The following is a 13,928-nucleotide window of genomic DNA, read 5'->3' as shown; positions in this document are numbered from 1 at the left end:
AGATCCAATTGTGAATAGAGTTTCACAACACTGGAGCAAACTATGCCTCCAGTGGGTGCAGCAGATGATCAGTATATCTCAAGATTTTACTGTTTTAGATATTTTTCAAAATTGTTTTAGTGCTAATGTGGACACAGCTTTCCCGTAAAATCATACAACTGTTTTCAGTTAAGAGCCATGATTTTCCTTTGGAAATAATAGCTCAGAGTCACATTAACCCTCAAGTTCAGATGTCCCTGAAGCTCAAAGTGGTCTGACCTACAACGTTAGGGACTGAAATCAAATTCTAGTTCAATAGGCATTACACATTTTAGCAAGTAAGGCTGCTTATCAGATAGATTACTTTGCCTGCTTTCCTTTCATTCACACTTGTCTTTAACAGGAACATAAACAGCACTGAGGGCAAAGGCCATTTGGTTCTGGATTCTGGCAGTACAAGTAACAAAAGATAAGTCTCTACAAATCAAGAAGGCAGCTTGTCACAGGCCTTGGGAAATTATATTTCAGTGTCCACAGATTTTACTCAACTTACCTTTTCTTGTGTCTCGCACAGAAGACAGTTGCATTCAAAGCAATACTGGCGTTTCAGATGTTTTTGGCGCTCGCTGCTGGACATTAGTGAGTCAATATAGCTGATAGTGAGCTATACACAACAAACAAGAAAAAACAGAACGGTTATACTTTAACAACAATTCAGTATATAGTAGAGGTGGTTGAAAAAATGTACCAAAAAATTTTCCTGTAATAAAATCTGGGTTACATATAAATGGATACTTCCCACTGAGAAAGTCTAAATAATGTTTTTCATGTTGACATTACCAAATCAAAATGTTTTTAGAACTGTTAATTTTGAGAAAACTTCTAATTCTTCAACCTGACTTTGGGATGAAAACAAATGTTGAAGTATCCAAATTTCCTGTGGGATGGAAATTCCATTTTGTGACCAGATTTAACTGTAAGGGGCATGCTATAATCCTGAACTCCAGTACCATCCAAGTATCTAAAATTATTTTGACTTAAGGATATCACTTTTATTTGAGAATATATATTCTATCCTGTATATATATATACACAGGGAAGCTTTATTTCAATCCTATCCCACTGTCTTAAGTATGTCTATAATACGAATCATTGTAATATGTAAGTGCTGCTTCTGTTGTGACTGAAAAAGCAAAAAAAAAACCTCCCATCCCAACTTGCTGAAAATATTGCCAATTACTTACAAGAAGATGCACCACAATCATGACTGAGACAAAATAATAATACTTATATTTCTAACCCTTTAAAATCCCCAATGCCATGCAGGTAAATTCCAATGAATAACAGTGAATTCCTTGTAAAAAAAAATACATTCCACATCAGGCAAAAGGATTTTTAAAGGGCCAGATTCATGGTGTTTATGAGATGATTTATATGTTTAGAGCACTGCATATGCATTAACTAATAATAAGATGAATTTGTAGCAAAATAACAGTTCAGACCAAACCAGCTGCTTTAGTCACACATGCTGTAGATTACAGGACACTCAATGACCACTGAAGTATTCAGGGCAAAACTAGACATCAGGTCACATTACTACATCTTGAACCTAGACACTTCAGCTAATGAGAAGACATTTTCACATGGTTCCAAGTTAAATCAAGAGATTGCATTCAAACAGAAATTATAGGAAAACCTTACCAATTTTCACTAATGACTGTGAGACCCAATGTCAGTGACTGAGTTTTGCAAGTCAGTGGGTACTATGAGTAAATAAACAATTAATAAGCAAAGATCATAATGCCTGTACTTTGTTCATTTGTTATTACAACTATAATTTAATTATTAATTACACATAAAATAAGTATGTTAAAAGAACATCATTAAGGTTGCAAAATAAAGCACCCTAAATTTCCACAGGTATGTGTGTGTGAGGGGGGCATAGTATGTAGTCATGTAATTAACAGTGTATCATAATGCATACACACAAGGGGAACAAATTAAGGATGCCCAAGCAACTTTTATTCTGGCATTTTCTAACTTCTGAATGCCTGAGTGCAACCTTAACAGAGTGAAAATATGATGCATCAGGTGTAGACCTGGCACCAGGTACTGTATTAGCTCTGCAGAGCAAGGGGGAAACCAGGAAGCAGACTCTGACTCTCAGCTTTCTGTTCAACAAAAGATCAGATCAAGTATACATCATGAGAAGGTTTCTCCACACTGATCTACCCATAAACTTCAGTCCAAACCGGGAGAAGTTGTATCAGCCTCCATTAAATAAAGACCCAGATGCTCAAATTTGAATCACCTTCCCCTAAATCTTAGTGGAAGTTGGATTTGAAACACTGGATCTGAACCCCTCCCCATGATTTTAGGTTCAGGTTATACTAGTACTAGAACTAGTACTAGAAGAGAAGTAATCTGGTTCAGACATGGTCCAAGGTAGCAGAAATCTTGTGGGAACAAAAATTCATGTGTGATTCCTCCATTCAGGGCCAAAATACTGAGAGAAGAGGTCATAAACTTTCAACATTGCTGAATCTAAACATTAGTTGTCGTTGAGTCTCAAACCTGAATCACAAAGCACAGCTTAAATCTAACCCAGAGTGAACCCTCATGTTGCCCATCTCCGGTCTCCAGTCCTTTTCAATCTTTTCCTCCTTTCTGCAGGGCTCCTAACAAGAGTACCAAGTATGATGCAGAAAACTTCATAATAGGAACTAAACTGAAAGCAATTTGTCCTAGGTCACTGAACTGCTGTCAGATTGTAACTGTCACTAACAATCTGCTCTGGATTTGAACATATGACCAAGACATGAAAGGAAACACATGATTAATAATCCCTATGAAGTGGTACTTTAAAACCCCATGATTTTTTTGTGCAGTTCAAAGATCTGATCCAGCTCCCATTGAAATCAATGTGAATCTTTCTGTTGATGTCAGAGAGAGCTAGATTGAGCCCTAAATGACCAGCATATTTTGTAGTTGCCAGACTGATTTGAAAAATGTAAATGTAATGTTCAAAAACACGACCACCCTCAGAGTGACAAAGTGTATACTAATCATTAAATCGGTTATACATAAAAACCCTTTATTAACGTCTGTCTCTCACACTTGTTTTAATTTTGGATCTGTTCATTAGTTGCAAGGCTCATTTAACTTGTACGTAATTATGAAATATTCACATTCATCAAATGCTGCCTTAATAGTATTTTGTATGTAGGATGTACAGTATTAATTAAACCGTTAATTCAGTTGACCAAAGCATTCAAGTGCACCCAATGGCAGTTAGTGCCTCAAAGCCTTTGAGGATCTGGGTCTCCACACCCATAATCCAAGAAAAGATTTCATTTAAAAATTGCAGTGTGATAAGCATCAGTTAATGGGTGTTAATGCTATAAAGACACGTTTTAAATAACAGATATTCTTGTTGAAAATCTTGTCATCATGTATATATTGTATGCCGGTCATAAGAATTTCTAAAGTGTAATTAGCATAGACAACCCACCAACCAACCAACAAAACTGGCTGTTTACCAGAATTGGTCTTTAACAGTAGATCAGACAAAATTATAATGGAAACCCTGCAGCTACTTTAAAGTGGTTACTTAACACAGGGGAGTGTTGGAGGCCGTCTTCAGAGCAGGTTTGAAAAATGTGCCAGAATATAAGTGAATTTGATAGTCCAGTTTATCCCTGAAGGAGCCATTCCAATCTCCAAGTAAATGATTCCTACTTTCTAATCTCTTTTCCCCCACATCCCATCTTTAGCTAGTATTTTCTTTCTTTCAAAATTGAAATTAAAATATAAGTAAAAAAACCCATAAGTAATTGTAAGGGCCTGTCCTAAGGTAACAAAAGCCAGGAAAACCAATGCTAAGACTGACATTATTGTGAGGAGGAGGAAGGTGCTATAATTGGGTTTGAGTGACTGGAAGCAAATTTGAGAGAGTCACATAGCCTAATTAGAGACATGCAGACTGAAATTTCCACAGCTGACTTCCATCATTGTTTCCTTTTTCCTCCTATTAAACTCAATTATGCTCTGAAATCTGGTACAAATTAGGGTCAAGAGAGCAGTAGGAGACTCTCTCCATCTCCTGCTGCAGCAGAGGGAGATCTGAAGTTGCTCCCAGCCCTTGTTTGTTTTCTCTTCACCTCTGCTTCTTCCATTCTGCTTCCCTGCTGCTCTGCTCTGTGTAGGCCAGCAGTAGAGCGAGGACTCAAATCCTCATCTCAGAGGTGCTCATCACCAGCATTTCAAACATCAGAATTTCAGTCCGTTTCACCCCAGGTGAAGCTGTGTGCAGCAGCAAAAGAGCCCAATACATGGAAAAGAGATGAGGAAGACAATAGGGAAGAAAGTCCACAAGGGGAGGGTAGAAGAGATCTACTAGGACCAGGGTTCACAATGGAATGAAACACAGGCTCAAATTTTCAAAACTGGGGGAGGTTCTGTCGCATGGCTCCAAACATTGGCTTAACAGAAGTGGCTCGCACACCATTTCCTCAAAAGGGACTTTTTCTCTAAACGTCTTCAATACATTTACACCAGATTTGGATACGAGAGTAGAACTCTGGGACTCAGGTAAGCCACAGCTTTTAACGTCATATCTAAAAGGCCCCAGTTATTGTCTGCAACTGAATTTATCATCCTCATCAAAAAGGTACAGATTGAATCAACCCTGCTGGGATTCAAACCTATGTTTCCAAGGAGACTAGGAATTCCATATCTGCCACTTAAAACTCTAAGGGCTTTTCTACACAAACATTTAGTTTGGGGCGAACTGGGGTGTGAATCTACCCCGCAACTGTTCATATACACCCTGTTGACACGCATTAACAGTTTACCAGTACACTTTGATCTTGACCGCTTTGAAACGGGATCAGATCAAAGTGTATTAATAAACTGTTAATGAACGTCAGCAGGGTGCCCATGGACAACTGGTGCAAGGCAGGTTAATGCAGGGTAGATTCACAGCCTTGGAACTAAATGTTTGTGTTGACAAGCCCCAAGTGTGAGGACTTTGGAATAAACGTTGTTGTAGAAATTGCTTTAAATTGTAAAATTCTGTATATGATAGTGATTCTTAATGTTTAAATATTTATTGCTGTCTTCATATTCTCTGTATTTCTGTTACTAGATGTACCAGTTTTATATCAGTATAGAAATGGGAGGTGCCCCTTTGAGCACTTGATGGAGCATGCACTAGCAGGGATCTGTGAGAGCAGAGTGTGTTTGTGCATTGATTCCATGGAATTTCACAAGCATGAAACTGGTATAATATAACTGAGATCAGAGCCCAGTATGGAACATTCAGTTTCCTAAACAGAACATAACAACCAAATAATTCTCAATGATGCTAACTTTTGCAATTTTAGGAGGAGTCTTGTGGAATTTAATTTTTTTCCTAGTGCCTCAGCTGTTAGAAACAGGTAATTTTTATGAGAATCTCAGCTTCCAATCTATAAAACAATAAGATTTTAGCATATGTGGTTGTGGAGAAAAAGCTTGTAAATATGAATCCTTAATGGCTCAAAACGCAGAAGGCAAAAGAAAAAGATCCCCATATTTATTAATTATTATTATTATTATTACTATTATTATTAAATCTGATTATTTTAAACTATGGCCTGACTCATGATTCTTGGGGCTATCAATACTAAATTCTCCATAAACAAGGCCCATTATTCCGACGATTTTTTGTATCTGATGTTAAGAATGATTAGGTTTTCATTAAATCCAGAGCCAGGTCACACTCAGCAGTTTCTTTTTACAGGGATTTGTGGAAACATTTTTTCTGTTTTGACCTGCCTAGCTTCATACTTCCTGAGATTCACTTTGGTTTTGGGGTTTGAATGAACTCCAAAGCTCAAAGCAAATTTAAATCAAAACCCATAAGTGTCACGTGGTTTCACGTAAAAAAATGCAAAACAAATTATCAATGGATGAGAGAATAAAACCATCAAACAGCTCTGGTTTGCTCAAAACTGGATCAGCTTCTACCAAAGATGGAAAAAGAAAGCTGCACAATTTTTAGATGGACCATATCCATTCATCACTTACCTAATCAATATCATCTAATTTAAATTATAAGTATTTTAGAACCCGATATAGGCCTGATTTTGATCTCAGTTATACCTGCTACACTACATTGCGCTTTCCTCTGAGAAGAGCACAATAGTAGGTCTAATACCAATGACCAGTGACTTAACCTCTCTGGATAAGTCTACACAGCTGCAGAGAGTGAGCTTTGCAGCCTGAGTTGACTGACTCACACCAGCAGGGCTCAGATTAGCATAGGGTGACCAGACATCCCAAGATTAGGGACTTTGTCTTACATAGGCAAGTATTAACACCCTGTCCTCCTCCCCCTCCCACACACACACCTCCTTACCCCGAAAAAGAAAGCGTGCCGATTTTGCACACTTGCTATCTGGTCACCCAAGGCTAGCATGCTGAAAATAGTTGGGTACAAACTGCTTTGACATTCAAGCTCGGGCTACAGCTCAGGCTCTACAGCGACCCCCCTCCATAGGCTTCAGAGCCCAATTTCCCGACTCAGCAGGAACATCCACATTCCTTTCTTAGCATCCTAGTGTGACTCCAACTAACACAAGTCTGTCAACCCGGGCTGCAAGATTCGCTCTCAGCAGCAGTGTTAACATACCCTCTCTATGTCTCGATTTCCTCATTGGTAAAATAGGGATAATAATTCACTGATGTTTGTAAATTGCTTTGAGATCCTCGGTTGGAAGGTGCTATAGTATTTTTATTTCTCACTGGTATAATAAAAACATAAAATTCTAGTGCTTCATATTGCCCTGGCAAGGACCTGGAATTCCCATCAAGTTTGTTTCTGTATGGATAAATACACAATAATGCTCTTTTTCTACCCTGGCTTTGAATCACTACTGTGATTCTTTTTTTCAATAAGTTTAATTGAGTACTCAGACTTTTATATATCATTATATAAGATGCCACATTCTGCCTGTAAATGGCTTTATAATCCTTAGAATTGTTTGAAGTTTCTTGTTGCTTCCTGACTTGAAACAACGGCTCATGTATGATCCCAAATTCATTTTGGAAGCATTTTTTTATACAGATACAGGAGGGGGCAGATTGTGCCCTAATTTGCAAGTTGTAGTGCCCCATAGGATCAGATTCTGATCTCCGTTATAACCAGAGAGAACATGGAAAGGGGTGGAGATGTAACAGGAAAAAAAAACTAACATGAGGGTATAAAATAATGCAGAGCCTTTTCTTATACCCTCCTAATAGATTATTTTTCTTTTCCTTTTCCTCTCTCCAGGTGTAAATCATATTCATTTGGTATAATCAATCCAAATATCACTTTATCATTTATACTTATTTTCTCACTAATATACATGAATGCATAATTAACTGGCATGTAATTCAGTCCACTATTTTCAGGTTAGAGTAGGGGGCACCTGTTTTATCACACACCCTCAATGTCAGTTGCTTTTCCTTTATCCTACCAACGTCTGCCCTCTTCAGGCTAGATTTTTAAAAGAGCTCAGCTCCCATTTAGGCATCAAAAAAAAAAAAAATACAGAACAAAAGAATGCCATACTGGGTCAGACCAATGGCCCATCTAGCCCAGTATCCTGTCTTCCGACAGTAGTCAATGTCAGAAGCTTCAAAGGGAATGAACAGAACAGGGCAATTATTAAGTGATCCATCCACAGTTATCCAGTCCCAGCATCTGAAAGTCAGAGACTTAGGGACACCTAGAGCATGGGTTTGCATCCCTGACCATCTTAGCTAATAGCCACTGATGGACCTATCCTCCATGAACTTTTCCAATTCTTTTTTGAACCCAGTTATAGTTTTGGCCTTCAAAACATCTCCGGCCACAAGTCCCCTAGGTTGACTGTGCGTTGTGTGAAGAAGTACTTCCTTTTGTTTGTTTCAAACCTGCTGCCAATTAATTTCATTGGGTGACCCCTGGTTCTTGTGTTATGTGACAGGTTAAATAACACTTCCTTATTCTCTTTTTCCAAACCATTCATGATTTTATAGACCTCTATCATTCCCCCTTTAGTCATCTTTTCCAAGCTGAACAGTCCCAGTCTTTTTAATCTCTTCTCATACGGCATCTGTTCCACACCCCTAATCATTTTTGTTGCCCTTCTCTGTACCTGTTCTATTTCTAATGTAACTATTTTGAGATGGGGCGACCAGAACTGCACGTAGTATTCAAGGTGTGGGTGTAACGTGGATTTATATAGTGGCATTATGATATGTACTATCTTCTTATCTATCCCTTTCCTAGTGGTTCCTAACCTTCTGTTAGCTTTTTTTGATTGCCACTGCACACTAAGCAGATGTTTTCTGAAACCTATCCACAATGACTCCAAGATCGCTTTCTTAAGTGGTAACAGCTACTTTAGACCCCATCATTTTGTATGTATATTTGCGATTATATTTTCCAATATACATTACTTTGCATTTATCAACATTGAATTTCATCTGCCATTTTGTTGCCCAGCCACCCAGTTCTGTGAGATCTCTTTGTAACTCTTTGCAGTCTGCTTTGGATTTAACTATCTTGAGTAATTTTATATCATCTGAAACTTTGTCACCAATCTTTTTACCCCTTTTTCCAGATCATGTATGAATATATTGAACAGCACTGGTCCCAGTATAGATCCCTAGGGGACTCCACTATTTACTCTCTGCATTTTAAAAAATTACCATTTATTCTTACCCTCTGTTTTCGGTCTTTTACCCAATTACTGATCCAAGAGAGGACTTTCCCTCTTATTCCATGACTGCTTAGTTCACTTCAGAGTGTTTGGGGAGAGACTTTCTGGAAAAGTCTTCTGAAAGTCCAAATACACTATATCCACTGGATCACCTTTGTCCCATGTTTGTTGACCTCCTTAAAGAATTCTAATAGATTATTGGGGCACGATTTCCCTTTACAAAAGCCGTGTTAACTCTTCCCCAACAAATCCATGCGTCTGATAAATATGTTCTTTACTACAGTTTCGACCAATTTTCCAGGTACTGAAGTTAGGCTTACCAGCCTGTAATTGCCAGGATCGCCTCTGGATCGAGATATCCAAAAAAACGTATTTCAACATATTGAGAGCTTATCACTTTTGAAAATCTGGTCTTTATTTCAATGCCTAAATGGCAGCTGAATACTTTTGAATATCTGCCCCCATCTGCTTAAGTTGCATTCATTTTTAAGCTCCTGCGCCTATCAAAGTCACTGCAAATTACATCTGTTTTCTGAGTAGCTTACAACCAATTACTAATAAACAGCAAACCTATCTCACCACTGATTTTGGGCCTGTGGCTTCCATGAGTGATGCACTTGCTTACACCAAGTCTAAATTTGGATCATAGCTTGTTAGGTCAAAATCATAATAGAGTTAGTGCACTGGTCTTGGAAATCAGAATTCTATTCATATTCTTGTATCAGGCCCATCATTGTGCTATATGGAGTGACCTTCATGCTTTCGTAAAAGCTGATTTTATGCAAATACATTTTTGGTGAAATTCAATTGGAAAAAAAATCCAAGCACGAGAAAAATGAAGCAGCTTTAGAGTTTAAGATCTATTTCTTGCATTTTGAAAAAATCTCATTAAAGTTTATTCCACTCTTTTTTATAATAAATATCTCACTTCAGTATATTGGAAAAGCATGTAGAAGAAGAAAAAGGAAGAAAAGTAAGTGTATACATTTCTGACCTGAATAAGAATATTAGGCAGAGTGAGGTTTGCAGCTGATAACGGCAAAAAAGCACATTGAATCTTGAGAAATTGCTCCTGGCAAAAATGTATGTACTGCAAAGATGTTTTACTTGATTTTTCTACAGAATCTTATTATTATGGCTATGAAGGATTTTCACCCTTTACATTCTCCACTACATTGTTGTTTAGAGGTAGATGATTTTTAAAAAACAAACAAACAAAAAATTAAGTGATAGAACATTAGCTATTATTGCAAAGTTGTAAATGCGGAGCATATATATGCCCGTCAGATTCCCCAAAGACTGAGGTACATAAGTGCATTGGATTGAAGCTAGGCCCTCGTTCTACAACGACTTTCACTGGTGAGTATTGTGACCACAGAGGGGCTACTCCTGTACATAAAGTTATGCACATGCATAAGTCTTTGCAGAATAAGAGCCTTACTCAGCAAATTCAACATCAAGTCGCTGTGATATTTGTTTACTTGGAAATATTTCAGCAGTCACAACTGTTTTTAAAAGTAGTACAAATGCCAACCAAAAAACAGGTTGAGAATTCCTCAGATCAAAACACATAAATCACTTTGAAAGGGATTTCTCCAAGTCATTTTTAATGAAACCGACAAGAAAACAAACCCTCTTGCTACTTTCACTGCCAATGAAAGGTTTACTGCTACAGTATGGTGGCAGTCTGACAAACTCTTATTGTTGTGATGACTTAGTGAATGTTGCAATCAGCCCAGAAATATCATGTGTTTCCATCAGAGTAAAGGCGTTCAAATACAAACAAAATTAAGTGCCTAAAGGAGGAATGGAGGAACAAGAATTTATCAAGGCTGCCTGTGATTTATGAGACGTAATGATTATGGGGTCCAGCCAGTGTGAAGAGATGATTCTATTTATCATCTTCTCCCTGATAGCTATGTGATAGAAGCTAGCATCAATATATCATCAAAATATTAAACTGGTGGCCCTGCAGTCTGGCATTTATTTAGGGAGGTGCCACTGCTGCAGGTGTCAATGATTGAAGGGAGGACAAGTTAATTACCTCTTCACCAATCTGGATCTCCCGGATTGAACGAAGTAGAAGCTGGCGTCCCTCAAAAACGATCACACAGTTTGGGTCACAGCTGTGGTTCAGGAGAGACATGCTGGGAAGAGGGAGAAAAACAGAGAACATTAGAGAGAAGGATCCTCCACTGCCAATGCCTCCTGAATTATTCAACATGAGCTGACTGAGTAATATCTAATGCACCAGGCAATTAGGTTACCAAACAAGGAAAACCCCTGGTAATCAACTGTGGTTGGTTAGATGAAGAAAATTAAGGTTTCGAAGATTTATAGGCATTAATAATAGGAGCCCCACCTTGATCATTCCCCTTGACCTGTGCATTTGACCTGTGTATGTGATCATTTCTCCTTCTCACTGTTCTGCCTCCCTGAGAGGGCTCTGTGCGAGAGAAAAGGAGGGGGTAGGCCGGGACAGAGTATACAGGCTAGAGCCAAGGGAATATGTATAATTCGCATTGGTCCCCTGCCATATAGAATCCAGGGTAGAAATGTAATACATCCTGGAACTGTATTACATTTCTGCAGTGTCCACTCCACGCCATGGTGGTATTGAAGGCATCAGGGATCCAACACCTCCCTTTGGATACTCTGGCCTCCAGAGGATCCATAGGATTTGTAGGATGGCACTGCAGCCTGTTCCATGGTATGTGGGAAGTGCGTGTACACACATGCACAAACACACACTCCCTTTGATGGAACAATCTGGGAGGAACCCGTGAGGAGAGCCTCACTGAAATCTTCTCACCTTAGCACCCTCTATGGGAAGAGATGATGTACAGTAATTATCTCTCTATATATTTTGCATTCCCATGCAATGCTGTCTTAGCACTGGGTGTAACTCTACCAAGCAGCCCCCAAATGAATAGCACCCAGGCCAGAAGCTTACCCTGTCATGGTGGTGGTCTATTGAGCCCTTCATAAAAGAATACCACTATTATCAGGGTGGAACAGGATTTTGGCTCATCTCCCTCGTCCTTGTACTAATAAGTAAATTCAACCCAGCGCCTTTGTGTAAACCCACAGTAACAAAATGTGGCTCTCCATCCCTAGTAGTTAACTGCATATAGAGGTTTATGCTATTGCCTTTGAGGTAATGGGTCTTGTCTGTTGCTTAAGCAGTAGATGCTCATGACCCTGTAGTTCAATTCCTGTAGAAAATTCAACGAGGGTGGTTATTATACTCTTGGATATCTTGCTTTTTGATTGCTAATAGGGGGTATCTACGACTTAGCCACCAGCCACCTCTCTGCTAATATCCACCTTTGACTACTAGGCCTTCAAACAGACATTACCAAGAGACCTTGGAGGACTGGATACTGAGACAAGGTATGGGACCAGGGGAATGGGATGTGATTTCTCTGGCAAATAAGCTGACACTTTGAGTACCAGACCCTATGTGGTCACTCCAAGGTTGTTAAAAACATCTCTTTTCCCATTGCCTTAATTTTCTGGAGGACACTGTGAATGAGAGGGCAGTGGGTAAAATACATTCAGCAGATCACCAGTCCAGCTGACACAGAAGGAGACACCAGGAAGGAGGAGCAGCCGTGTGATGTGGAACCCTTCAGAGATAGCCTTTCCAAAGTTGTAGGTGAAAGGAAGCATGGACAGACTGACCACCCTGCAGTGTTCCTTATTTTATTCATCATACTCAGCTGATTGAGTGTTGAAGGGAAGGACCTTTCTGTCACCCAAAATGGAAGCTGTTCTGGTAAACCAAGTGGAAAGCTTTGCCAAGAGCTGCACTGAACCATTTCTGGCCCCAGTCCTGCACTGAACCATACAGAAGCCCCTATGAATCTTGTGAAGCTCAAGGAATCTATCTGTGTCCTAGGCAAGGGAGATCTCATTTGACCATAAGCCCCTGTGCACTAAGGTGATAACTGGAAACAGGAGGACAGTCCACCAACATCTGCAATTTGGGTGATCAAAGTACTTTTTCTCTATCTGTCAGTCTTTGGAAGAAAATTCCATTATTACAGGGACAGAGAAATCCAAATCCTCCTGGACGGGAGATGGAAGGAACCATGGAGAGTTTGAGGGCGGCTGCTGCTGGGAGAGGGAAGGCTTATTGCCAAAATTTTAGTGGTCATAATCCATCTACCTGTATGGACAGGGGCATGAAAAGCAGCCCATTACCCCAGGAGAGCCTCACGTAAAAAAAGAAACTATATTTTACATGCAATAAAATGCACAAGATGGAATAAGCTAATTATAGCTGTTTTCAGATGCAGGGCCAAATCTGGAAACTCTTACTTACGTCAAACTCTTCATGACTTCAATGGGATTTTTCCATGAAAAAGGAGTAAGTAAATTCTTTAGGACTTGGCCTAAAAATATTTGTAAATCCTCCAAGTAAGGTTGTCACCAGTTTGGGTTTTGAAGTTGAAGGGAGTAAAATAAGAAAAAATGTAGCTGGCGGGGGTGGGGCCCTCAACATTCCATGGGCCTCCCAGAATTTACCTACAAAGACACTATCCTCTCCTCCATCAAAACCATCCACAACACCTCCCTCTACTGTGACACCAAAAAATAAATAATTGTCAGTCACCCACTGTTGCTGAGGTGATGCAGCTATGCGGGAAGAGCGGATTTTGTGTCTTTAAAATTACATTAAGATGATTTGGAAGCATTGGGCTGTTCAACCAACATAACCATTTGATTAAACCTGGTTGGAACATTTTTGATGAAACTTTATTTCAGAGAGATGTATCAAAAACTTCATTGGTGAGCTCAGCCTCTATAGCTTGGTAGTTAGGGCACTGACCTGAGATAGTGAAGACCCAGCTCAAGTCCCTTCTCTGCTTTATTCAAAGTGATTGGGATGAAAAACTATGCTCTCAGGCAGACTGAGCAGGGACTTGAACCTGGGTATCCCACATCCTGGCCCAGTGCCCTAAGGATGAACACAGACATACACATACCTCTCTTCCCTAATCAAATAACTCACGTTTCAATACAAAAATTCTATTTTCACAAAAATATCTGAACAGTTTTATTTTCATTCCAACACAAAACAGAACGGTCATCCTTCAGGCCTCCAGCTCTACTTTTGATTACATCGTTTCTCTAGTCCTTCCTCCACACCATTTCTCCTTACGTTCATTACACATACTTGTGGTTTCTTGTATCTGCACAGCCCTCAGGATA

General features: G+C 39.3%; 1 protein-coding gene across 5 annotated transcripts in view; it reads right to left on the bottom strand.

Annotated features, from left to right (window-relative positions):
• SMYD3 (SET and MYND domain containing 3) overlaps window positions 1-13,928 on the bottom strand; it is a 601,699-nt gene that overhangs the window by 106,523 nt on the left and 481,248 nt on the right. For all 5 annotated transcript variants that reach the window (XM_067555238.1, XM_067555239.1, XM_067555240.1 and 2 more), the window contains 2 exons: window positions 10,756-10,858; window positions 533-643 (listed from right to left, as the gene is read on the bottom strand). In XM_067555238.1, coding sequence (XP_067411339.1) covers window positions 533-643; window positions 10,756-10,858 — 214 coding nt within the window. The remainder of the gene's footprint in view (window positions 1-532; window positions 644-10,755; window positions 10,859-13,928) is intronic.

This window comes from Emydura macquarii, unplaced genomic scaffold, assembly GCF_026122565.2.
Source record: "Emydura macquarii macquarii isolate MOO-44397 ecotype Brisbane River unplaced genomic scaffold, CSIRO-AGI_Emac_v2 contig_1597, whole genome shotgun sequence".
Lineage (NCBI taxonomy): Eukaryota > Metazoa > Chordata > Testudines > Chelidae > Emydura > Emydura macquarii.
This window is presented reverse-complemented; position numbering and strand designations above follow the sequence as displayed.